The sequence below is a fragment of the Tympanuchus pallidicinctus genome, unplaced genomic scaffold (assembly GCF_026119805.1).
Source record: "Tympanuchus pallidicinctus isolate F22 unplaced genomic scaffold, pur_lepc_1.0 scaffold8, whole genome shotgun sequence".
Lineage (NCBI taxonomy): Eukaryota > Metazoa > Chordata > Aves > Galliformes > Phasianidae > Tympanuchus > Tympanuchus pallidicinctus.
In genome coordinates, this window is record NW_026294802.1 from 8,012,348 (window position 1) to 8,037,353 (window position 25,006).

At 45.7% G+C, this 25,006-nt stretch overlaps 1 protein-coding gene across 2 annotated transcripts in view; it reads right to left on the reverse strand.

Moving 5' to 3' along the window:
• Nucleotides 1-20,128, reverse strand: part of AKR1D1 (aldo-keto reductase family 1 member D1) — a 34,210-nt gene extending 14,082 nt beyond the window's left edge. Inside the window, exons 1-4 of one of the 2 annotated variants that reach the window (XM_052668077.1) lie at nucleotides 19,909-20,128; nucleotides 16,566-16,739; nucleotides 4,573-4,740; nucleotides 1-117 (exon numbers count right to left, since the gene is read on the reverse strand). In XM_052668077.1, coding sequence (XP_052524037.1) covers nucleotides 1-117; nucleotides 4,573-4,740; nucleotides 16,566-16,739; nucleotides 19,909-20,001 — 552 coding nt within the window. In that variant the 5' untranslated portion in view covers nucleotides 20,002-20,128. The remainder of the gene's footprint in view (nucleotides 118-4,572; nucleotides 4,741-16,565; nucleotides 16,740-19,908) is intronic. The other variant, XM_052668078.1, reaches the window with a different exon arrangement.
• Between the last annotated feature and the right edge of the window lie 4,878 nt (nucleotides 20,129-25,006).

The following is a 25,006-nucleotide window of genomic DNA, read 5'->3' on the forward strand; positions in this document are numbered from 1 at the left end:
CTTGAAAGCCATTGGCAGCTCAATAATGTAGAGGTCGACATAATCCAGCTGCAGGATCTTCAGGGTTTTCTCCAATGTGGGACGTACCAGCTCTGGTGGATGGCAGGTGTTCCACAGCTGGGGAAACAAGCACAGACTCTGTTTAGGGTGTCATGAGTGACAGCGAGCATCCTCCAGCCAATTCCCTCCATCTCATACACTCTTGTACTTCTGACAGAGCTCATTATACACAGTACAAAGATACCATGGTCTACATTGCTGCAAGAAAAATGCAAGGGGCTTTATCCCATCTTACTCCACAGGAATTTGTAGAAGTTAAGACAGGAATCCTTGCCCAGGACTGTCTGTGTGCTGACCCAGTAAAGCTACCAAATACCTGCTTGTTACAAGACAGGTTATTCAGAGTTGTGTTTATTGCAAACTCTTGCTCAATGAACTTAGGCAGATTCCTTTTGTTTTATGAGCTTTCCAAGCATATGCTTTCACTGGAAAACTTTGTTCCCACAAGAAATCTGTGGTCAGGTTTATGCTTGAAGGCTGAAGCTCAGATCATGTGAGCTTGCTATTGAATTGCCAAGCACCTGGCACAAAGAGGATCTTTTGGTTTTTTTCCTGTGGCCGTGGAGTCTGCGTGACTGCCGACATAGCAAAGTTTAAACTTACTCCTCTATCCTCACTGAAAGAAGTATTATTGTTTAGTTACCGTAACACAGGTGTGATCAGTTAAAGGATAGCCTTTGCAACCTCTTTAATCATAACCAGTGCTATGGCCTGATGTTGCTATGGAGTGTGCTCAGTTGATTAGCTTGCAATGCTACCTCTAACAGAACTCTGCTGATGCAAATCTCTTGCGAGAATAGAACCATAGCACTGTAATTAGTAACCAAGAACTCTTTGTGAACCATTCTCTGAAGCTAAAATCTACAAAAAAGTGAAATTAACATACAATGGTATACAAGTACCATCTGGTTGCATAGAATAAGTTGGGCTATTCTATCTTTATTGGGGGAATGATGGGGAAGGTTGGGTGTTTGGGGGTTTTTTTGTTTTTCAACGCACCAAACTGACATTTGGAGTCATATTATGATTTTTGGCACCTTCATTGGCTGGAAAAAAAATGATGTTTGTTGGTATAGTGATTGTCTAGCCAATTTTGCTACCAATGCAGAAGTCGCAGCATGCCAAGTTGTAGAATGAAACCATTTCTGAAACATGAAACACTTGAACTGAAGTTTTCAAAAGATAAGGATTATAGGTGTTAAGACATAGCCTGAGTAAGTTTTGAAGTATTTTAATTATTATTTACTTAGAGTGTAAACTACTTAGTTGTGCTGGCAAAGGCAAGAATGTTATCTTGAAGCTTAGCCGTCCTAAGAGCATGCATATCTTCCTGCCCTAAGCTGAAGCACCAAAGTGACACCAACACCTCAAAGTTCACACTGGGTCTTAATCCTGTTGCAAAAAATGAAGAATTTAAGATCAGTGAAGTGTTGACTACATGGGTTGAGGTGTAGCACAGTACAAGGCTCAAGGTCCTGCTCTCAGTTTTAAGCTGTTAAGCTGGATTTCCTGAAAGCCTTTGGTCTGGGTGCTATTAAAGCATTTGCCAATCTTTGATTTTCATTTTACCAGTAAAATGAGATGTTCTTTTGAACTTCACATGTGTAAGGAAGTGAATCTTTATATCCTTCATGTTTAGTTTATTTTGTTACTTTGATTTAGAAATTTAGTAACTGAAGGTATATTGACAGCTTGGGAGCTGTTTTTCCTAGTGCCCTTAGTAGCTCAGTGCTGTTGAGCTAAGTTCTTGCCAGTGAATATCCATCACTTTTAAAAAATGCAGAAATTCTAAGGAAACAGTCTTTAGAAATAGCAAACATTTGTATTGCCTTAATACACAAATGCCATGGAAACTTAAGAGTTTCACAACTGTTTTCATGATTTGTACAAGTTATTGTATTATCTACCTAAGTAGAACCCATGTAGACGTTTGAGAAGTCAAAGCTGCCAGCTGGCTTCAGCATTTCAGGACACCATATTTCCTGGAAATGTTACTTTTATTTTAATGAAAGAAATATCCTGGGATGAAAGAGGAGACCAAAAAAGGTCTTGCTGTATAAGCCAAGAGAGCTGCTGGCAATTGATAGAAAACCTCTAAAATTTCTGGATGCTGAGCTGCTGTGCCTGACCAGCCAGCCAGCAGCGAGAGCCAAGTGCAAGTGCCGATGATTTCAACTGGCAGTTGCAGCATGGTTGCACCAACTCACTATTCCAGTAACAGTGCCACTCCGTGGAGACATTCTTGTTAGTCCCTGCTGATTGACCAGCCTCTGACTCGCATCATCTTTGTTTAAGAGAAGGCCTGTATGAAGGAGTTGCATGTTCAGAGTCTTCTGTATGTATTTCCAGGACTTCTGATTCAGTGAGATTGAAAACAAACACAACTTTTGTTGTGCCTACTACTTTCAAGAATGTTCTATTACCACATTTTCCAGAAGATGCAACAGTTAATGTTGGTCAGTTATCTATGAAGGTCTGATGTATCTACTGGTTTGATATTTGCCTATAATTTGTTCAGTGCATAGATGTATAAGCTACACAAAGCTGAAGATATGTAAGCTCATTAGACAAAGGCCATCCAGTCCCGCTCTTTCTGAAAGGCTCAGAGTGGCTTTTAAAATGTCCAATGAAACCTATGAAAATCCTGGACTGATGGATTCATTTTTTGCAGTATATTTTCCACTTCTGTCTTTGATCACTTTAAAGGCTACAGAAGTGCTCTAATCAAGATGACCACCTAAAAGTAAACCCTCATTTTGTCAAGCACAAGCAGGGCACAACAGAAAGATAAATCCGTGTGTCCTATCTCACAGTCCCAAGGAAGGCTGGAACTACAGGCATTGACTACCACAGTACTGCAAGTTGCAACTTTGATACTAGCAGGACACTTGCAGTTTACGGAACAACTGAACTCATAATCAAGAAACAGAAGGTGAAATTTCACAGCTCAATGTTTAAGTAGTGGGTAAATATATCTAGTGATCAGATCAGACAACTGAACATAGAAAGGCTTAATAAGTAAAGTTTGGAGAATAAAATTTTGCCAAGAGGTGCTCTTTTGGAGATGCTAATGGGGGAAGCAGTTGGGAAAGCAGTTATTCAGTTCTAATCTTCATGTACAATTTTTTTTTTTTTTTTTTTTTTAATTTGAAATATTACTGGTAATATGCAGTAATGACGCTACAAAACAGATGAAATAAAATATTTTAACTGATTGAAATAAATGTATTGGCATATGAGAAACTGAGAGGCTACCCTGATCAAAGTGGAAATTCTGAGGACTTGAAGCTTTTCTTAGGATGGCAAAATTGTGACTGTAACCAGTAGTGCTGAGCAGGGAACTAGGAGTAAAGTTGCATATTTCACAGACTGAAAATTGCTTTACTTGGAAGTTGCTCTATAGTTGTTGAAAATCCTCTTGGTCTGCAAACTACACAATCTAAAGCTTATTTTCCCAGATCATAAAGCTTAACTAAATTGCTCATAGTAAAACAGGCCTTTTGTCCCATCAGAACTTTCACTCTAGGAACTGTATATTTATTTCCAAGGCTGTTGAGTAACTCCTGTGGATTACGTCTTATTTGGGAAGGGAGAAAGGGAAAATATTAGGCTGTTATATTCAAAGAAGCATTGCCGGAAGGGGAACTTGAGGCCACAGAGTCCATTAGAAACTGGACAGGAACCATGGGCTTTCTGGGAGTCATCTGATCTTTTTTTAGAAATATGCTTTCTCTTATGCCCATAATCCGGTCAATGTATTTGTAGCAGCTTCTATCGTATGTTTTATTGGACAGGGGATTTCTTTCTTCTAGCAGAGAACTTGCTCTTACAGCTGGGATTTTAAAACAGTAACTTGCTCATGCACTACTCCAGTCTTGTTACTGTAAACCCAAAGTGTGATGACCTCTTCTCTCCCAGTGTGTTGATTCATGATCATAGAAGTCTTTAATGACAGACAATACAGTAACTAGGGTGTAGCTTGATTAGTAATTCTTTGGCAGCAGTACCAACATAAGCACTTGCTGTTCTCCTGTACATAGACACTTGCATGCATGTGTTGGCTCCCACCCCTTCCATTGTGCAATCTCAGGGCAAATCTTTATGGAGAATTGCTCTAACAGACAGTAACTCATTTGCAAGATCATTGTCCGGATCTGGCTCAGTATGTGACTATACAAATGCTTGTGCCAGCACAACACGTGTGACAGTAACAGCCCAGGTAGCACCACTGAGTGTAGCAATAGTCTAAACTTGCAGGTACCTACAGTACCAGGCAGAACACGTACTGCATTGTTCCCATTGCTAACTCACCTTTAAACTGACAACAGAGATTACTGTGCTTTACAGCAAAGCTAATGCTGAAAATGCTATCACTTCATGGTAAAAAGAGGAAAGAAATACAAAGAATGTTGGATCTAGAAATACACTGGATGTTGACCACTGGCGTTTTTAAGAAAGTCCATTCACAGAAATCCCAGACTTGTTGTGAATAATATGAGCATAACTTCTAACCTTGCCACAATAGAAGATGTCTTCTCTCTTGATCTTTCCTTCAGCAATCTTCTCCCGGATGGCTTGTCCCACTTCGTGCTCATTGTAATAGACAAAGGCACCATCGATATGGCGATAACCGGTATCAATGGCAATCTTCACTGACTCCAAACAAGTGCCTTTGGGAGTCTAGTGGGAGAAGAGAAAGAATAAATATCGTTCCAGCCTCCTGCTCACTCCCTGTGCAATGCTATAGTCATTGAGATAGGCACAAGGTTTATGCTGGTGTTCACCCATTCTAATCATCCCTCCTGTTGCCCGGGTCTGGCTCAGTATGTGACTATACAAATCCTTATGTCAGCACAACATGTGGGTAGCAGCTCAGGTGGCACCGCTGAGTGTAACAATGGTCTAAACGTGCAGGTACCTACTGTATCAGGCAGAATGTGTATTGCATTGTTCCCATTGCTAATTCAGCTTTAAACTGAGAAACATACAATCATCAAGGTTGGAAAAGACATTTTAGTCCAGCTGCCCACCTACTATCAATATTTCCAAACTAAACCATGTCCCTAAGTACAACATTTAAACATATCTTGAACTCCTCCAGAGACTATGACTCAGCCACCTCCCTGGCAGCCTGTTCCAATCCCTTACCACTCTTTTGAAGATGAAATGTTTCCTAACATCCAACCTGAACCTTCCCTCATGCAGCTTCAGGCTATTCCATGTAGTCCTACTACGAGTCACAAGAGAAGAAGCTGACTCCCACCTCAGCACAACCTCCTTTCAGGTCATTGTAGAGAGCAATAAGGTCTTCCCTTGAGCTTTCTCTTCTCCAGACTGAACAATCCCAGTTCTCTCAGCCATTCCACATAAAATCTGTGTTCCAGATCCTTCCCTGGACACACTCCAGGCCTCAATGTCTTTCTTGTATTGAGGGGCCCAAAACTGAACTGAACTGAGGTGTGGCCTCACTGGATCTGAGTGCAGGAACCATCACTTCCCTGCTCCTGCTGGCTACACTTTCTTACACAAGCCAGGATGCCACTGGCCTTCTTGGCTACTTGGGCATACTGCTGGCTCATGTTTAGCTGAGCCCAAATACCTGTGTTTCAGCATCTGAACAAAAATGTGCTGTGTTCTTTTCTTTAAAAATATCATACATATGGAATTAGAATGCAAAAATAAGCTAGAAAAAAAGCAGAACATTCGCTATGTGTCTGGGAAAGAGAAGTATAAGAGTCTTCAGAAAGTAAGAACTGAATGTACTTGAGATGTAAATTATTTCAAAATTTCTCACCTAGTAAAGATTTTCTTGCAACATCTGTTTAATAAAATTCATTCTTCTAATGGAAGAAGGCTTTTTTGTTGAGCAGAGCTGGTTAGCCTTCTGTCTTGTTAGAAACTGCATGAATAGCGTATGACCTAGCAGAGCAGGAAGGAGAGGTTTGGATGTGTCTTCTTTCTTTTCGAACCAATTTACCATTAGAGGTATTACAGTCCAAAAGGTGATGTTTTAGGGGAGCTTAGTGGTATTCCCAGTTGTCGATGGACAGTTGCTTTGCAATGTGGCTACGAATCAGCAGGCTGTTTAGTGTATGTTTATATACCTCTTGGCACATCCAAGAGACATTTCTGTATTTTGTGCTGCATTTTTGATTACTCATCTTTGCTGAAATTCAAAGTGAGCTGGTTTTGTTGTTTTTTAAAAGCCATATTTTCTAAAAGCTGATGTGGTAAGTAAAATACGTGCTGGGCAAAGCAAGGAAAAAAGGCAAATGGTCACAGAATGTATTTGACTGATCACTGGACCAAAAAACATCTTATTGTTGCCACAGTTTGCTTAACAAGTGAGCAGCTCTAAGCAGTGATGGCCAAAGGTGCTCAGTGATGCATGGCAACACTTTTCTCCCACTTTTTCACTGACATTGCTCTGGTGAGACAGGGACATCTGATTCACTTAAAGATGCCATGGGATGCTGAGGCTTCCTAGGACAATGATCTTCACATCCATGGAAGAAAGGCTGATGAAGGCTTATTGGAGACATGTGGGATCAACATCTCTGTCTTTAAATCGCAGAGCTGCAGCTAGCGGTAGGTTATTTGGGTGTAACAGGAGCGTATCCCTGTGTGCTCACTTTGCTTCTCAGCATCCCATCCAGGCTGACTGTATTGGATGGGACTGAGCTGGCTTCTGTTCAGATTAAAGGGGGAGCTGTCTGCCTAAATATTACTTAAAACACAAAGCTGCTCATGCTTGCCCTCATTTACTGCAGACCTGACTGATGACTGAGAGGCAGAAAGACACAATTTGACAAGCTAAAATAATTAGAACAGTCATGATGCAATATTGTCTGCTTAATTAAGGGAAACAACGAAACGCTTGTTAGAATGCTTTGCTGCTTTCACTGTGGAAGCCCATGGGAGCATGCTCAGCCCCACCAGGGTCCTTGCCGAGCTTTTAGTAGAATGTAATGAAGATCAGGGCAGCAAAAAGCCTTTCAAGAACAGCTAGTTTTCTAGTTTTCACTTGGGACATGTTAGGAGCATGAGACATAGCGCGCTGACAACCTCCAACACATTCATTGCTTGTCCCTATCTGAACCTGATAGAGCCAGATTTGAGGAAGGTAAGAGACTAAAAGCTCCAAACCAGATGCTATGAGTCTGCAGTGACTGATGGCAGCAACATCAGGCTTGTCACAGCTATGAGCTGCAATAGGGCTGGAGCTATGGTTGCATGGCATGGCTTGCCCAGAAAAGCAAGTAAGCTCAGCTTAAGGCTCTGACCAAGTAATGGGTAGTTATCTGAAAGAGAAATATATTTTTAAAAGTGCAGTCTGTTTTCCCTATTAAACCTGATTTTTCGAACACTGTGATTTTTAGACATTTTCAGCTTGTTTGACTGCTATCATTAATGTGTGTATAAGCAGAACATTTATAATACAGTGACACATTACCTTAATACAAATTTAAAAGTGCCTGATTTTTTGTTTGTTTGTTTGTTTGTTTGTTTTTCCTCTTTGTTAAAGAGCCTAAAAATGGGATGTGGATCTGATCCCAAGATTTCCTCTCTCTTTTCTCCTTGCTCTCTTACGAGACTGCATGAGCACAGCTCCCAGTTGTTTCCTCAAACTATAAACTAAACTCCACGAAGCAGGGAAATGTTGATCACTGAGTTCCATCATTTCTCAGACACCAGGGATGTTTTGATAGGTGATGAAAACAGAAGGAACATGGAATGAAGAGCAGAGCCTTTCAGATTGGGAAACGGTATCACTGCAGACTTGGGAGGAGAGGGTAACAAAGGGAAATGAGCAAGCTTGCAGCTACTTCAGCTGGCTTTGCCTGAATAGGCTAACTTATATTAATGCTGAACTCCTATATATTTCTTATTTCTTTTGCATGGGACTTGTACACATCTGTACAAATAATCTTGTGAAAGACTCCTCCATCTCAAGGATTAATCTTATCCTTTGGGGACTGGAGGAGGTTTTTTTTGGATCAGGACTTGATTATCAAGGGCTGGAGATGGGTTTACATTAAATACAAATGTTTTTATTGCACTAGTTCATTTCATCTGATGTGGTATATTAGTTCTGACAGATTCTGGTTTAAGGTGCTTCAGATAAAAATGCAAAGGGGAACCTAGGGAACTGTTTTTGGAAAATCCTGCCTCTATTGAACCCTCTGAACTGAAGGCCTGGGACATCTGCGAGCCTGGAAACTTTATACCATATGTTTATTTTCATTCTGATGGAGAAGCTATCATCTCTAGCATTTCACATATCTAATCCTTCCAAATCCTGCAGTAAATGAGCTGTGGTAAACTGTGCTGATGAGTTGCACAGGCTCGTCATGTTGTGGTTTTGCCACTTTTTAGAAACACTGCCTTAAGTGTTGTATCTTATTCCATTGTTCCTGACAGACCGTATTAAAACAGGGTGGCTCAAACCAACACTGCTCATCTGTCTTTCCAACAGAGAGGGCATAAGCTTAGATCTCTCCTTTCTACCCAGGCCAAGATGTTTTATTCTTTTCAGCTTCTCATGGAGATAAAATCCCTCACAAGAAAACACAGTGCTGTGTAAGGTCTGGCATCTCCCCCAGGACAGCTAGGCCTCGTTGGCCTTGCTGCAGGCAGTGCAAAAAGTGGCTGTCCTATTCTCTTTAGGCAGCCCTCTGTGTGTTCTTGCTCCATTTCCCTACTAAGCAGCAGTCATGTGTAGAGCAATACAAATGCATGCTGAGACACCAAAATGTCCCAGCATGGTGCTAGGAACCTTTGTGCTTTGTCAGTGGTCATTCAGGAGGCACTGGCCTTAAGACAAAATTTTACTTCTTTATTACTTTTTATTTAATTGTAGATAAGAGATGTGCTTGTCTCTTAGCTGTAATTAATGCTCCAGCCTCTAATCAGAGTGCCCTGCACCCATGCTACTTTGATCAAGGGCTGTTATTTTAGAACCAGGATTTTATAACCGCTTGTACATTGTAGGTCAGATTTTATCTGTGGTGCTCTTACATTCAGTCACTAACGTGTGCCAAAACAGACATTATATTTATTACACCTACTCTGATAAAAGAGGAACCAGAAAGTTGAGTAGAACCCCTCACTGTATCGCTAATAACACCTTTAATAGCACTCAAGTTATTTTTAAAATCATATAGTTAAAAGAAATAACACACAGGTTTTGTCCCTCCATCAGTCAATAGTGTGTAAACCTACTGATTTACCGGCACGCATGAGGGATTAAACCTGCAATCACTTCCTTCAGATCCATGATAAGTAAATCTGGCGGAAGGGTGAGGGAAGCAGACTCAAATCTGCAACTTCATTGAAAGAGAAAGAAGCAGTTTGGCTCCTTCTCCATAGATGAAGTAGCCAACTGGCCAGTTACCACATTTTATGAGTCTGAAAAAGCAACGTGCTTCATCAGGTCTGCCTGTCTGAAAGAGTCTGCTCTCTTTTCCTCTGAGACCATCAACTTTTTTTTTTGTAATGTTTGTTCCAGACACCTTCCATCACATCCCATTTTGTCAAAAGCTATTCTCCCTACCATGGAAAATGTACAGCTTCAAATCTGCTCAGGATTACATGTGATCAAACCACTGGAGAATATTCTATTGTGCAGACATACCCACAAATTTTGCTGTTGCCTGTCCAGCAGAATAGTATTTACTTAGCAGTGTTCGTGGTAGTCTTACTCATTACTGCAATTTAGTGTTGCATTTCAGCTTCCTGCCACTCATTCTGCTTCTTCTATAGCATCCTTTTCTGATCAGCAATTTCCATCAGCTTTCCAGCTGTTTAAAAGTGATTACAGTTACCTCTAAAGACAAAGCTAGTGGGACACATCAGTGACAGATAGCAATCTTGCATGCAACAGCTGCCACAAGCAGTGCTTTTAAATGTCTCAACATCGCTGTTGTAATTTATTCCTTAATAGTGCATATGGCAAAAAGTCACAGTCTGACTCAGGCTCCCATGCTCTACTTTGCTTTGCTTCATGCATGCAGCTTTGCAGTTGCCCCAACCTCTGCAGTGCATGGGGGCTGAGGCAGCAGCAATGAAAGGAATTAGTGCTGTGAGTATCTCATCTGGTTAGTGGTATCCAGTCCCCCAGCTGGGACTGGTGAGCCTGGAAGGAAGAGTTGGAGGTGTTGGGAAAGAGGGCTATCTCCTGGAAAAATCTGACTTGAGCTGCAGCTGAGTTACACGAGGGATCCAAACTGTGGGCTGAGTGCTCCAGTGCTAACCTATAATTTAAGATGTGAAGCTGCTGTTTAGGAATCTTAGTCAGCTAAATACAGGAAGGAGAAAGTAGGTACATTCCTGGGCTCAGCGCCTCCGTTGCCAGAGCTCGGCACTCACACAGAGATTCTTATGCAAGTTTCTTGAAGCCCAATTGCTTATTTCCATTTGCCTGTTTTCCGGACAAGCTGGAAAAGAGGACTGGCTTAAGATGTCAGGAGGAGAACGTAGAAAACGTGTACTGAAGGCATTACAGGAAAGCGCAGGTTGAGTTTACAAAGCCAGAGGATATAAGCCACACAAGGGTACATTCTTAGAATTGTTTAATCTTGTAAAGGAGAAGCTGTACTGTACACCTCTTTCTTGGAAAATGCAACTGCCAGCACATCTCTCTCTCGTACACAGGAAAATCTGGCTTTCCTCCCCCGGAAGTATTGGCAGCCACCATCCGGGAAGCAAAATCCGGAGAAGGGATCTCTGCAAAAGCAAGGCTGAGAACGGAGGCAGAGAGCACAGCTGAGAGCCAGGAGCTGCTGTGCTGGCTGGGGGTTTGCTGTGCAAGAGAATGCATTGCCTTAGAAAGTGGAGGGTAGCAAATGTGCCCACAGTAGATGCGGTGAACGGTGATGCTCTCTTCCACCAGTCACACAGATGAGCATGGATGAAGGGAGCCTTTGTCTCTAACATGAAGTCCCATCAGTGGTTGGAAGCCTGAGGTCTGATTGCCCAAACAGCAGCAACTTAGATTGCATAACTACAGATTTAGCATTTCTAGAATTCCTCTGACTTTGTTATTCTGGGATTTACTCAAAGCTGTGTTCAGGAAAGCCTTATTATTGTAGCTGGCAGAGGTTGCTGGAGCTTTTCTTACCACTTGATTGCAGAATCCTCCGTTTTAGGATCGCTGCAGCTTTTCAGTTAATGCAAACCTGGGCTGAAGGGCTGCCATGCCTCAATTTTAAGCAGCTAGAGCATTAAAGCAAACCAAGCAAATGGTGTGCACACCTGGGTCCCCTGCTCTCAGCATCAGTGAATTGGGTTGGGACAATTTTCTGTAGAGCTGGAGCATACCGTATCCAAACAGCCCTAAAAAGCACATACCTAATTGCAAGGGTGGACGCTATCAAAACACCCTTCGAACAAGAAACATGATCCCAAGGATGCGAGAGGCACAAGGGAAGGATGAAGCACCAGCCTGTGCAACAGCGGAGGGGAAAGAAAAGGTTGCCAGTAGTTCTTCCACTTCATTCCTTAGAGTTAAAGGGGAGAGGTTTCTGGCACCAGTTGGCATAAGCATTTGCAAAGGCAGATGTAAAGCTTGGGGAATTCCACCACCTAGTTAGCTGAACCAACAAAAGTTGGCGTTGTTGAAGCTTAGAGAGGCATTTTCTGCACAATGTTTTCAAGTTTTGACAAATGTGGCCTCCCAGGTCAACTGAAGACGCAGCCCAGATGTTGGCTTCCCGCGTGAGCCGCAGGAACATGTTTATGCTGCTCTCTGGGGAACTGCGGGGAATCAGGGGCACATGGGAGCACGCAGGCACATTTAACGTATGGAGTCACTCAGGGACGTTTCAGAAAACGGAGCAGGTCTGTCTGGAAAATTGGGTTCTAAGTGTTCTTGCCAAAAAGTATATCTTTCAGTTGTGTTAATTCAGATGACTCACTTGTAGGGGTTCAGTTTTTCCATGCTCTTCAACAATGCCCGCAATTCCCTGTCTCCTCTTCCGCAGAACAGTCTTCGTAACTTTGATTTACAGGGAAGGGCTTTCCCTGAGGTACTTGAGCAGAGTTAAAAATTCAACATCTTTAGAATGCCAGAGAAAGAGGAAAAAATAATCTTTTTTTGTCAATATTTGGGCTGCACATTATTGCATTGGTAACAGCTAACTCTGTAGTTTTTGGAAGAGGGATGTATTGAAACAGCTAGTGCTCGTCACTGCAGTGCACAGCTATGGAACGGAAAAGGTCTGCTTCCCATTTGGTTACTCTTCAAACAAATATCCTTAAGACTGTTTTTGGGTAGTGCTACTGTCCTAAAAGCTTATCTGGATTAACCTGCTATTAGTTTTGCATCTGGACCTATTAAATGCAATTCCAACCTCTGTCACAGTCAGACAGCCGGCTCAGTGGGTGATATTAGCATCTGATATTTACCATACAAAAGCCATACCAGCACCCAGCCAATACTGTCATCTCAATGTTGCCTTGCTCTGGGAACGCTTCCCTCTGGAGCTCTCAGGCGGTGTCCAGCTCCGTGTGTGTCGGTGCCGTGTTTGGGAGCCAAGGGAAGCCGTGCCAGGCTGGCTGTGAGAGCTGGCTCTTCAGCTTGGATTACACAGGCACTGCTGCATGGGGGCCAGGAGATTATCTGGCTGTCATCAGCTCCATCAGCTGAGGTCCTCCCCTCTGCAGCAGGGGGTATGTCTCCTGCTCCTGGAAGAGCATGGATTCGTTTTTACACAGCAGCTCTTGTGTCAGTAATGACTACAAGGCTTATCGTTTTAAGAAGGGTGTATTTAGTTTAAGGCGTGCTCAGGTTTGGGGCTGAGGGGTAAGCAACTCTAACTAACCAATGATACAGTCTACTCATCAGGGCAAAGTAAGGAATCTACTGTTTTCTGCAAATAGCAATTTTGTGGCTGCTTTGCTCATAAATCCTTCATAGGTTAATGAACCTTGTAGCTAGAAAGTTAGTCCTTCATTCACCTTCATATATGAGGCTGGGCCCGTCCTCATTGGGCATTTCACATGTTGATCATTTCAGTGAATGCAGCTTTTAATGCGCCCCGTATGATGAGACACTAATTGTGTTGAGAGCTGGAAACACCACAGAAGCTGCTGGCACGAAGCAGAGGTTAGTCATACTATCAGTTTGTTTTCTCTTAAGCTTCATGATTCATAGAAATGAAGAGCCACAAAGATCTCAGCAGAGAAGACACAGGAAAGTAAACAGGCATTTCTGTGAATTCAGCAGTGTCTGAGAGTCACAGTTTTGTGCAAATAAAAGACATAAGAAAAAAGCTTACATCCTCAACAAATTTGCATGCAAGAATCTTTCCTTCCACTTGATGGAGGGCAATGAATCATTTTGTCAAATCCAACTTTACCGGTAAAAGGACAGTTTCTACACAACAGATAGGAGTTTCTGAGCTTGCCACATATCAGAAAGAAAAACGGCTTCCTTTTCTGATTACCTTTTTTTTTCTAATTACATGACTCAATTTTCTCTTCTTAATGAGTTCAAGATGCAATCTTGCATTTATGCAAGCCGTAAGCATTCCATTGTATAACATGAGGCTACAAGGAGTTAGCAGAAACAGAGGTGTCGTAAGGTGGTTGCAGACAGGGGAGGAGAGGTCATGGCTGAGCACCAAGGAGAACATGTTGAAGTCACAGAAATATAGAAAGGCTGTTCCAGCTACAGAGATGATGTATGGCAGAGTGGGAAATGCTCTGATTGTCTGCCAGATAAATAAACTCTGCTTTTCACTGGTGGCAAATATTGAAAGCATATATGATAGGGAACTTTAAAATGCGTCATGCAACTAAGGTTTTTAGCAAAAGTTGGTGATGAAAGCAGGATTTTGTTGAGAGCCATCTGATGATGGGAAGGATGAGCTGTGAAAGCAGTACCTGAAGTACTCTGGTCATCCCTCATCCTTTGGTATACTTGCCATCTCTGTAGCAAACAGTAGGAAATGATTCAGGCAATAATAAGAGCCCATAGTCACTGCAGCTCTTTAAAGCCTCATGTAGGCTCTTTCTCCTGTCACTTCTTACGGTGCTTTTGATTGTGCTTCCAAGCCAACAGCTACTCTTCTGCCTCAGAGCCTGTCATCCTGCTGCCTGCTAAACGCTGGCATTGGTTCCTGTCTCTGGAGACCAAATACTAAGAAACCCTGCCTTCATCTGCTCTTGGCAACCAGGTCTTGCCAGTGACTGTGACTTAGTTGAGGAATAAGCATTGAAATCTGAGAGACTGAGCAGCAATGGCATCATTCAGCAACTTTTTTTTTTTTCTTTTTTTTTTTTTTTCTGGAAGATTACTTGCTTCTTAAGTTCAGGGCATAAATACGAGGCTCTATAGCCAGCTATCTCAGCTGACTCTCCCCCAGCCCCTTTTCACTCTGGGTTCCAGTATCACTGTTAAGAACGAAAATGGTAACATACTTCCCTGGCCTACACCTGGTGTAGTCGATGATTTTGTGCAGGCTCATTGCAGACCTAACTCCAGACTCTCACTACTTGCTGAGCTCACATACAACTCTGGGTGTAACTGTTCATGTTAAGAGTACTGTGGTATTTTTTATTTTTTTATAGCGTGTTGTGGGAAGTGAGCTGAGGCTGTTAGGATGTGTGCATGTTACAGCAGTTCCTTCTCCTGCCTTTATTATCTCTTTCAAGTAAAATCTAGCAGCAGAGTGGGAGGTTTACCTCAGGATGAAGACCAAAGGCGGTTTGGATTTATGAAGGAGGAATTCACAGAGATTGGGAAATGGAAGCCTTTGAGATTCAGCCCTCTCTCCAGAGCTCTGGGGTATTTCTCCTGCCTGGGATGTCCAATACCTGCTCAGTCTGATAGCTTTGGATCAAACCAGGTGACTTTCCTGTGAGTCACCTGAAATCTTTGCTGTCTCCATTTGATCATGTTTCAGAAGTTGGTGATGGCCGGGAGGGAAAAAAGGCAAATTAAATGGTATGTAATCCCCCATACTGCAGTTCAGAGATCTATCTGTAGCCACAAATCAGCTGTTGCTTCTTTTGCCCTCGGGGTAGCCTATGCCCAGCTGCAGTGAAGGGCAGTCTGCACCAGAGATGCACCATTACTGGTGATCAGAACATTTCATGCTGTGAGTGCCCTTCTGTGGGGAAGTTTTAGCATAAAAGGTCCTACAAAAGCACTAGGGGCTGTTAGTACTGAACAGCGAAAGGTTACTTTGTTCAGCTTCTAGCTTGGGTGCGAAAAGCAATTCAGGGTGCCAAAACAGTGTTTTTACTTATGCAAAACAGATTTTTGACTTGGTCACAAAGATAGGATGCAGGAGCCCTGGGTGATCTTCTCTTCTCCCTGATTCAAAACAGCCACTTCTTTTTAAACAGAACTCAGGCTCACACTCACATGGGTGACTTTGTGGCAGGCAAGGACTTGGGGCACAGCCCTCTCCTACCTGGTAGAAATCACACAGAGCTGTTCAGTAGCCAAAGCTGTAGGCTTAGTGGGAAGAGTGCTTTCTTGCAGGGCGTGTGCAGTTCTTCTTGCTCCTCTCAGACTATCACGCGCTCCCGAGATTATGTTATGTCTCTGGGCAGTGCGATATGAATTTGGTCCCCAGAGATAGAGAAGAAGATTGAATCTGGTTTCGCATGTGGGTTCCCTAACCAGTAGGCTATTTGGGCTATTCATCAGGCAACCACTACCTCCAACTACTTTAATAATCCTTTGATTCCTCAGCTTGTACTGCCAGTGCCCAAAATCAAATGCTTTGCCATTTGTTTTGCCTGAAACTATTCCACAAAACTGCTTCCAATTCATAAATGGATTTTGGCTACCTCAGAATCTCATTTTCAGCAAAGAAGTTGCAACTTGCCAGAAGCCCTCACCCAGCACTATACTTGAGCGCTTTGCCCAATCTTATGTTTCAGAAGCAATGCCTCTTGTACAGTGTGGTTGCCACAACCTTCCCTCCAAGCCTTCTCCTCCCTCAGTAAAAACAGGAAGGCAAGAGAGGGTCTGTGGCCAAGGCCCCCTTGACCTTCCAGAGAGACAGTGATTATTTACACGGAGGCACCGTGCTGGTGATCCTAGCTGCGCTGAAAGGGATGAGTTATAAAGTGAAATGGGTGTAAGTGTAGTTTTAATGAGGTGTAGGATTTCCAGGATTTAGGAGCTTTTTTCACACCTTTCTCCTCCACTCCTGTTCAGCTCCGTTCGCCATCTGCTCCCTGCTGGGTTCAGGTCCTGCTCACTGGCCTCACTGGGAACTGAGTTCTTGTGCAGGGGATGACCCAGCTCTGCAGCTACACAAGGTTTGCCCTATCTCTTGTAGGGCAAACCTTGTGTTCCCTCCCACCCCATTTGGGGCTTCCCTTTCCCTCCCACCCCCCAGCCTCTCTGTTCTCCCAGGAATTGCGTTGGCTGCCTGGGGGCCTCTGGAGGGAAAGAGGGATGTGCAGCCCTTGCAAAACCACTCCTGCATGTGTGGAGCTTTGTTAGGAAGGTCCATGCAGTCAGAAAGAAGAAGAATTGGCCCCACCTTGTAGAGCCTTCTGGAGGGTCTTGACAGCCCAAACTCACTGGTCCCACTGTGATTCCCTCCCAAAACCATCAAGAGAAGGGACGTGGGAGAGTAGAAGAGAGAAAAGCAGGAGTCAACGATGGATTTTTCTTGCTGGGATTTATTGGTAGGCAAGACTACTCGTTTCCTTCCCTGTGAGAGCAGAGAAGGAGAACACAGAGCCAACCTTAATGCACTGGAATACGTTGTTGATACAGATATTAGGAAACATCAATTTAAGCAGCAAAAGTGATTTCTAAGTGTTTTTCTTTCTTTTTTTTTTTAAATCCGAATTTATCACTAGTTGTTACAGCCAGTGAATATTCTTGCTGAGAGATGTATTACGGCAAGTGGAGTCATTGCATTTTCCTGCTGTGCTGGGAGAATAAAACAGAAAGAACCACCCCCTCCCCCCAGCACTGCCAGTCTCAAGGAATTAGATAAACATCTGGCCAGAAGAAAAAGGTCTCCTGTACCGGGGGTAAGGAGTTTTCTATAAAAGTAATGTGATCATCAAACAGACCCTTTCTCAATGGTGCAGTGCTGCTCCAGCCGAGCGATGTGCTTCACTGAATCAGTAAACTTACACACAGGACCGAATACTGGCCAAAGATTTTTTTTTTTTCCTTGGTGTTTCACAACTGCAGAAGTGTGACTTATCTTCCAAAAGAGTATTTAAAAGAACAATAAAGTCATTTAAGATGAGCAGGCGAGCTGCTGACACATTTCAATTCTGAAGGCACTGCTGTGCAGTGCAGTTTACCCAAACAAAGCCTGAAACACCAAAGCTGTCCTCCTGCCCATTTTCTTGTAACTGACTGTCGGAAGAGCCCATTTCCCTGCTCTGTGGCTAATGAGATACGCCTGGTTTGCTCAACCAGTGCAAGCATTTCTGCACTCCAGGAAGGGCGCTCTGGGCTCGTTACAAGCTACCAGGCTGCAGCTCAAGATTGAGAAAACAGATTTATTTTGGACCAGGCAGTTTGACACAGAGATGCCAGGGTGAATAACCTTTGGAAGAAGTCTGCCTCCAAGAGCAAGATGAATAAGCTGACAAGTGAGCGGCTCCGCGATCTGTATCAAAGCACAGAATGGCAGCGTGTCACAGAGATCTGACTCACAAGCAGAAATAGTGTGCTGGTTACTGCTGGCACCATCACTGCCACCCGCTGCCTGCCTCCGCTGCGGTGAACGGGTGGCTCAGAGGCTGCTGCTTAAGCAATTCAGCCAGGAAAGGCTGCAGCTGAGGATTTTAAGGGAGACGCTCCAGTGCAAGCTCATAGCCTTGCTTGCTAAGGTAAACCCTGCAGGGCTCCTCACTGCCACAGCTCCTTTCAGCTCTCTAAGCAGGAGGCATAGGATGGGAGCACAACTGGGCACCCCGCTGGAAGCCATGCCAGGTACAATCAGCGCTCAGCAGAGCAGCTTGTCGCAGCTCAGCCACTCTTCATCACTGTGGCAAGATGCTGACATGAGCTCTACTATCAGCAAGGCAGCCTTTTTGAGCCATGACCCTTGTGTTCATCCTGCCCCATGCTCAGCAGCTGTGAACACTTCTGCAGCACATTCTGTGGCACCCTGCGACCACGCTTCCCCAGCTGCCTTCCCTGGCACCTTCCCACATCCAACACCCAATCCCAACCCAGGCTCAAGGCTGCAGCCCAACGCTGCAGATCAGCATGTCGTGCTTCACCTGGTCTGCTGGGAAAGCGGGCTTTCTGCAATTCCTTAGCATCTCCTACTCCCACCCGTAACTTTCTATCATGTTTACCCCGTGCAAAGATACAGCTCAGAGAATCAAACTCCTACAAGTGCCAGGGAAGGGAGAATGGGTGCTGGGACGCAGCCCCATCCCCCACCGGAGGTGCAGCCACCAGCAGCTGCAATTGCTCCAAATGGGGGTTGCCATAGCCGGGCCCTGCTTTGTTGTCCCAACCCCCATTCTGCTATGAAGGCACGTGCAAAAAGCCAGCAGCCCGGGGCTGGAACCCCCTTACCTACAAATGATTCATTTGCCTGCTCTTCTGGGGCACTGCTCCTGCCAGCAGCCTCACCCACCAGCTTTGAACCCACAAGACTGCAAGCGTAGGGCTTGGGGACATGCCGATGCACAGGACTGGAGCCAGATGCTTTAAGTTTACTCAGAGCTATTTTGTCACCAAATTATGCAACATGCTCCCCTGCTACACAAAAGCTCCTGCTGGAGAGCTAAATTTTGTTCCGCTAACCCTTGTTCAAGGAACACCACTCGCTAAAAATATCCCCAGAAACCTCAGGGATGCAGGGGAAGGATGGTGCCCAGCGTCTGAAATCACAGATTCCCACTGGTTGTCCCTGCATGAGCCCGTGGTGCTCAGCGGGGAAATGGGCAGCGCTGGGACCTCTCACAGCCCTCTGCTCCACTCCTGCGCTGCCTGCAGCAGCCTCTGTTAAAGTCCTCTGCCATTATTGGTAACGCACAACGGTACGTTTACTTGTTGCTGATTGAGAGCTGTCTCTAGGAAGGCATTTTTAAATGCACTGCGGCGTGTGGAGTCGCTCAGAATATTGCATCTCGACGCTGATACTGTTACACAAGAAGGGCTCTGGCCAGCCTCACTGTTTCTACTCTTTAAACAAAGAAACAAACAGAAGGGAACGAGAGGATCGATCCTTCGGGAGCGAGACCAGCGAGCTGCCTTCATACTCCCAGGTGCGCAAAAGGAAGAAGCATCAGGTGTTCTCCCACCGCCCCGACGCAGCGCCAAATGCGACAGTTCCACGGGACGCCTGCCCGGGACGCACAGCGCCGAGGGATGCAGAACATTTGAGAGTGGTTTGGCCGCTGGCACTCAGCTGTGGGAGCTGCAGGAATCAAGATGCAGGAATTTGGGGCTTTGTTTTAGGAACATTCCTTGGAAAGTGTCGGGGCCAGCTGCGAGACGCTCCGAAATCCCTCATCTTATCTGCAGCGGGGCCGGCCTGGGGGACCCGAAACTCGGCGTGCCCGCCTGAGACGAGGTGCGGATCGGAACACCGGGATCGGAGCCCCCTGCCCGGGGGTGCGCGTCCCCATCGCCCCGAACCCCATTCTGCGGGGAAGGGCACCGCGCAGCGCGAACTCGACGGGATTTTTATTTTCCCACCTTTTCGTCCTCTGCGCGCCTCTCACTTGCCGGCACTCTTAACGGGCGCAATCGGGCTTTTTAAGTTTGCGGAGGAAAGGAGCAGAAAGAAGAAACGAGCTGGGAAGTGGTAGAGAAGAAGGGGAACGCAGCCCCGGCTCGGGACTGTGCAGCGGGGACTGCCGTCACCTGCGGGGGACGCCCGGACCCGGACTTACTTTCTGGGGGTCGGCGTAGGTGCCCAGCCCCAGCAGCGGGATGCTGTTCCCGTCGCTCAGCGGGACGCGGTGGCTCTCGGCCGTCAGACTCATCTTGCCGCCAGGTAGAGCCTCCCCAAGCCCGGGGCCGCCTCCGCAGCCGCCCCGCGGATCCCTCCGCAGCGCACTGTACAGACGGCTGTCGTGCGAGACCCGAGGTGCGAACTGCTCTCTGCAGCCGGCGGGGAGCGTCTTTTTGGGGGGCCGAGCCACGTGTGCCCGCCGCGGCCCTGCACCGCGCCCCGTCGCGCACCGCCCCGCGCCCCGCCCCGGCTCCGCGGCCACCGGCGGTCCCCGCGCACCGCCCCGGCCAGGAGCTCACGCGGCTGCTGCCGGGGGCCCCTGGATACCCCTAACCCGTCTGGAGCCCCGAGGGAGGCTGCCAGCCCCTCCCCCACACCCCCCGTGTGCGAGTCAAAGGGGAGCATCTATCACGCAAGCAATCTTCGCGGGGTCCTGGAGATCTATAGGTGCACGCTAGCTTGAGTCTGGGGAAATGGTGGTGGCTCTCAAGGCTGGGATGTGAGCAAAGAACTCCCTTCTGGGAGAGTCCCTTACGTCACTTAGGACACCTGCACGTTGGAGATGGAAAAAATTACACTTTCGCTGATAGGGACCTGCCAAGCAGCTGGTGACCAAGTGCAAAGCTGAGGCTGAAGGTCCAGCAATGTGGACCTGCTGAGCAGGCATCTCGTGGTTTCTCAGGCTGTGGGTACCTGCGTGCAGGCATTTCCTTGTGGCAGGAGGAAAGGAACCCGGTGTACCTTCCTCAGTGCTCCCATGTAACTGGCTGCTATGGGCAGGCTACAGCAGAAGCTCTGATCTCTCTTCATACTCACAAGTACAACGATTATAGAGCATGCCGATGCCAGCTGCAGCTCTGAGCCACAGTCCTACTTCTGCTGTGTTCCCAGCAGAGAACAGCATTAAGTGAGATGGAAGTGGGATGAGCTGAGGAGAATGTCATGTGGCAGAGGGCATTCAGGGCACTCACTATCCAGCTCCAGGTATCCCACGAGGAGGCTCCACTACCCCTGCATTCCTACACTCTGTCTCACCCCCAAACCCCATTTTACAATAACTCCCCCTATTCCAGCACAGCTTGCTCATTTGCTCAGCACAACCAGCTCATCATCTGGTGTGGCACTGGAGCTGCACGCGATCTGAATAAAGCCCAGCACTGCTCTGCCCAGGGTGCCTGGCATGGGCATGTGCACAGAGCAGTGACAGCTGAGAAAGCAGATGATCACACTTTTCTCCCATTTATGTCTTAGTTACTGGTTTGAAATAGCTTTCTTTCACAACATCCAGAAATGCTGTTGTCTTTAGGATCGCTGATGAGTATCCTCTAAAGAACAAAGGAAGCAAAACGACGCAGCCTCGAGCTCTTGAGCTCTTCGCAGGCAGTTCTTAGCGGCAATTAATGCTAGCTGCTCAAGGAAGCAGAGTCCCGTTTCAGAGCTCAGATGACTTCACCAGACTTTTTACGAGGACTCGGTATCTAGCAACTCCCACTGAAAAACAATGCAAGTTTCTCGAGGCAAAGCTTTGGCTGCCGGTTGTTGTTGATCAGCAGCTATTCGGGAGCTTTTATAAGATGCAGATGTGATCTCAGCTCTTTCTCTAGGAAACAAAAACAGTGAGGTTTCAGCCTGGCCTTAGCAGAATCACCATCATCTCAGCACCAGCCAGCAGCCTCTGGCAGGGCTTGCAAGACATGCAGAAACACCTTATGACACAGCTGAGGTGAATTCACCATTCCTGGGCTGATGGTGTAGTTTTATGGTCAAACCAATGTGGTAGAGAATAGGGTTTTCAAGAGCAGCATTTTCAACTTCAATGCTTTGTTTCCTCTGTATACACACACGTATCAAAAATTGAAAGAAAAAGAAAAGAACAGTACAAGTTTTGGAAGGAAAAGTCGATCAGGCATCTGAGGTTTCTTATTGTTAAAAAATAACAAAAGTCTTGGGTAAAGAAAATGCTTAGTGGCCCCTTACCTGAACAAAATTCGTCAGTAGTCTGTTAAGGTAAAGAGGCTACTCTCTTTGAATGTAACCTCCCCAATTCTCACAAGTCAAAAGATGGGAACAAGAAGGATTTGTTGACTGGAAAGGATGGAGCTTGAGGTTTCATGTTTTCTCTGAGATTTGTGGGTTGCCTTCCTGTTGTCAGCAGGCTGGAGTTTTGGACAAGGGATGGTGTTAAAAATAGCATCCTCTCAGTTCTTGTATATTCAGGCATGCTTATACACTGTAGATTAGATTAGTGAGTTTCTAGAGGTGGGTGACCTGTAGGAAAATAGGAAGTGCCATAATTATGCTTGTGTTTCTCCATGAGATAATAGCGTTAGATTAAAAATGTTTCTCTATGAGATAAAAAAAAAGCATGTTGCCACACTGCTTCTACATTCTGTAGGAGCTGTGCCTCGCCACGTGAGATCATCTGCACATTCTCCACGTGTTTTTAGTTAAAATTTCTTAAAACTTGGTCTTAAAGCCTGCGTATTTTCAGCCTAGTCCCTTAATAACTCGCATGAACCAGCATCTGTCATGCTTGTGGAGCAGCTATTTGTAATGTGTATTTACAACCATTTAGCACAGAGGTTTTGGTAGCACGTCTTAATGCTGATATTTCTTTTCCTTTTTCCTCACTCAGTGTGATCAACAAATACGTCTAAAAAGAAAATTCCAGTCTCTCTTCTTACCCCCAACAAATAAATATAAGTGAGGGTTTTCATTTTTTTTCTTACCACTTTGTTCAGTGTGGAAACAAATGTTCTAAACTGAGATTGAGAATATTTTTCTATGAAAAAAAAACCCACCAAACAAACCCGAACTAAAAGCACCCACCATGCTGCAGCATCTATTTAATCCTCAGTCTCAGCTTCTAATTATCTTCCCATGCACCATGATAGAGCTCTCAAGGACACCCAACCAGATGAGTGTTACCTTATATTGCTGGGTAATTCCCTCTCACAGTGGCCAAGGGTTTGCTCGCATGGGAGCGTTCCTGATCTTTTCCCTTTGATCGTGTTTGTTGCATAATGTGCATGATTGCAGCCGGGATAACAGTCACTCTAATGGGCCTGCTTGGGAATTTCTGTGCAAACACTTTTTCCTGGCTCCCACTCTTGCATGTCAACTGCTTTGCAAACAATGGAACACTTAAGCGACATGTTCTGGTTTATTTAAATTATTTTTGCCTGCTAAGGATTAGTTCTGGGTGAGTGCTGCCTCGGAGGCCTAAAGTTTGCTTTCAGGTTGTGCCTGCCTTGCAGCTCTGCAGTACTGGGAGCGTGATACACGTGTGTGTTTGCTGAAACCCTTCTCTGCAAGACCTAGAAAGCAGCAAAACCGAATTTTTCCAGCACTTCTGTTAGATCCGTAAGGAGAGCACGAGGAGGGGGAGAAAATGTGGCTACCACTTGCGCCTGTGGAGAGAATTAGGAAAATACTTGACGGCTGGGCCGCTTACCCTTCTGCTTCCTATAAACGCGCTGTGGCTACAGCTGTGATAAAAGGGAAATTCCTAGGTATCCTTGACGCTGTTCCATCACTCTGAGTAATGCTGGAAAAGTCAGGCGACCACTGAGTTGGATGGCTCCTGGGCGTACACGGAATGCCAGCAGCTGCTCAGCATTATCCTCCCACTGCCTTCAGCACTGTGCCACTGTGCCTGTGACTGGCCCTGCCACGGCCACCTCTGTCCATTCTCATCCCTGTGTGTGTTGGGCCTGGCATGGGGCCGGGGAGGTGTGGTGTTACCTTGAGCACATGCTGGTGTGGATCCTGTGCTAGGAGCTGGCTCCACATCTGACTCTCCTCTTGCTTAGGGTGTTGGAGCTGAGAGTATCTGCAGTGGATGCTGTATAAGCATGAACACTGGTCCTTTACCCATCAGAAGAGGGGTGGCCAGCAGGGACAAGGAGGTGATTGTCCCCCTCTACTCTGCTCTTATGAGGCCCCATCTGGAGCACTGCATCCAGGTCTGGAGCCCCCCGTACAAGAAAGACAGAGAGCTGTTGGAGAGAGTCCAGAGGAGAGCCACAAAAATGATCAGGGGGCTGGAGCACCTCCCCTATGAAGACAGGCTGAGGGAGCTGGGCTTGTTCAGCCTGGAGGAAAGAAGGCTGCAGGGTGACCTCATTGCAGCCTTTCAGTACCTAAAGGGAGCCTACAAACAGGAGGGGAATCAACTCTTTGAAAAGGTAGATAACAGCAGGACAAGGGGAAATGTTTTTAAGTTGAGGGAGGAAAGGTTTAGGTTGGATGTCAGAGGGAAGTTCTTTACTGTAAAAGTGGTGAGGTGCTGGAACAGGCTGCCCAGAGAGGTTGATGATGCCCCATCCATAGAGGTGTTCAAGGCCAGGTTGGATGGGGCCCTGGGCAGCTTGGTCTAGTATTAAAGGGGGAGTTTGGTGGCCCTGCGTGTGGCAGGGGAGTTGGAGATTCGTGATCATTCAAGTCCCTTCCAACCCTGGCCATTCTGTGATTCCGCGATTAGTGATTCTGTGCATGGCTGTCCACCAGGCACTGCCCTCATTCTTCATTTTGAGTCTTCGATTAATCAAACAAAAGTGGCTTAGCTTTTCGTGGGTCTATTTACTGATGGTATCACTTTCTTCTAGCAGCAGTATCTCAGTTCCTGTTCCAGACTGTCTGCTATGGCACACGCCTGAAGCTGGTGAACACCTTCTCTCAGCTCCCCCAGACAAATGTCAGGAGCTGCATGGTGGCTTCTGGACTCCTCAGATACCTGCCCTCATCATGCAGGAAGGCATTAACCTTTGGTTCCAAGTGAGTGTCCTCATATCTCACCTCATTTAGCCTGACTGGCTATTTGATCCATCTGATAGAAGTATCTTTCCTTTGGCATCCTGTAAATCCAGAACTTGACCTGAGGATTTCCAGTGTGCTACTACCCAGTGCTGGTGGAAAATACCTCACATGTTGTGCCTAGCTCTTGGTAGTCCCTGGCAAAAGGACTGAAGGAGGGGATGGGGAAGAAGGCCTCGCAAGTATGTTGTTACATACAAGTAGTTATTCATCATCTGCAG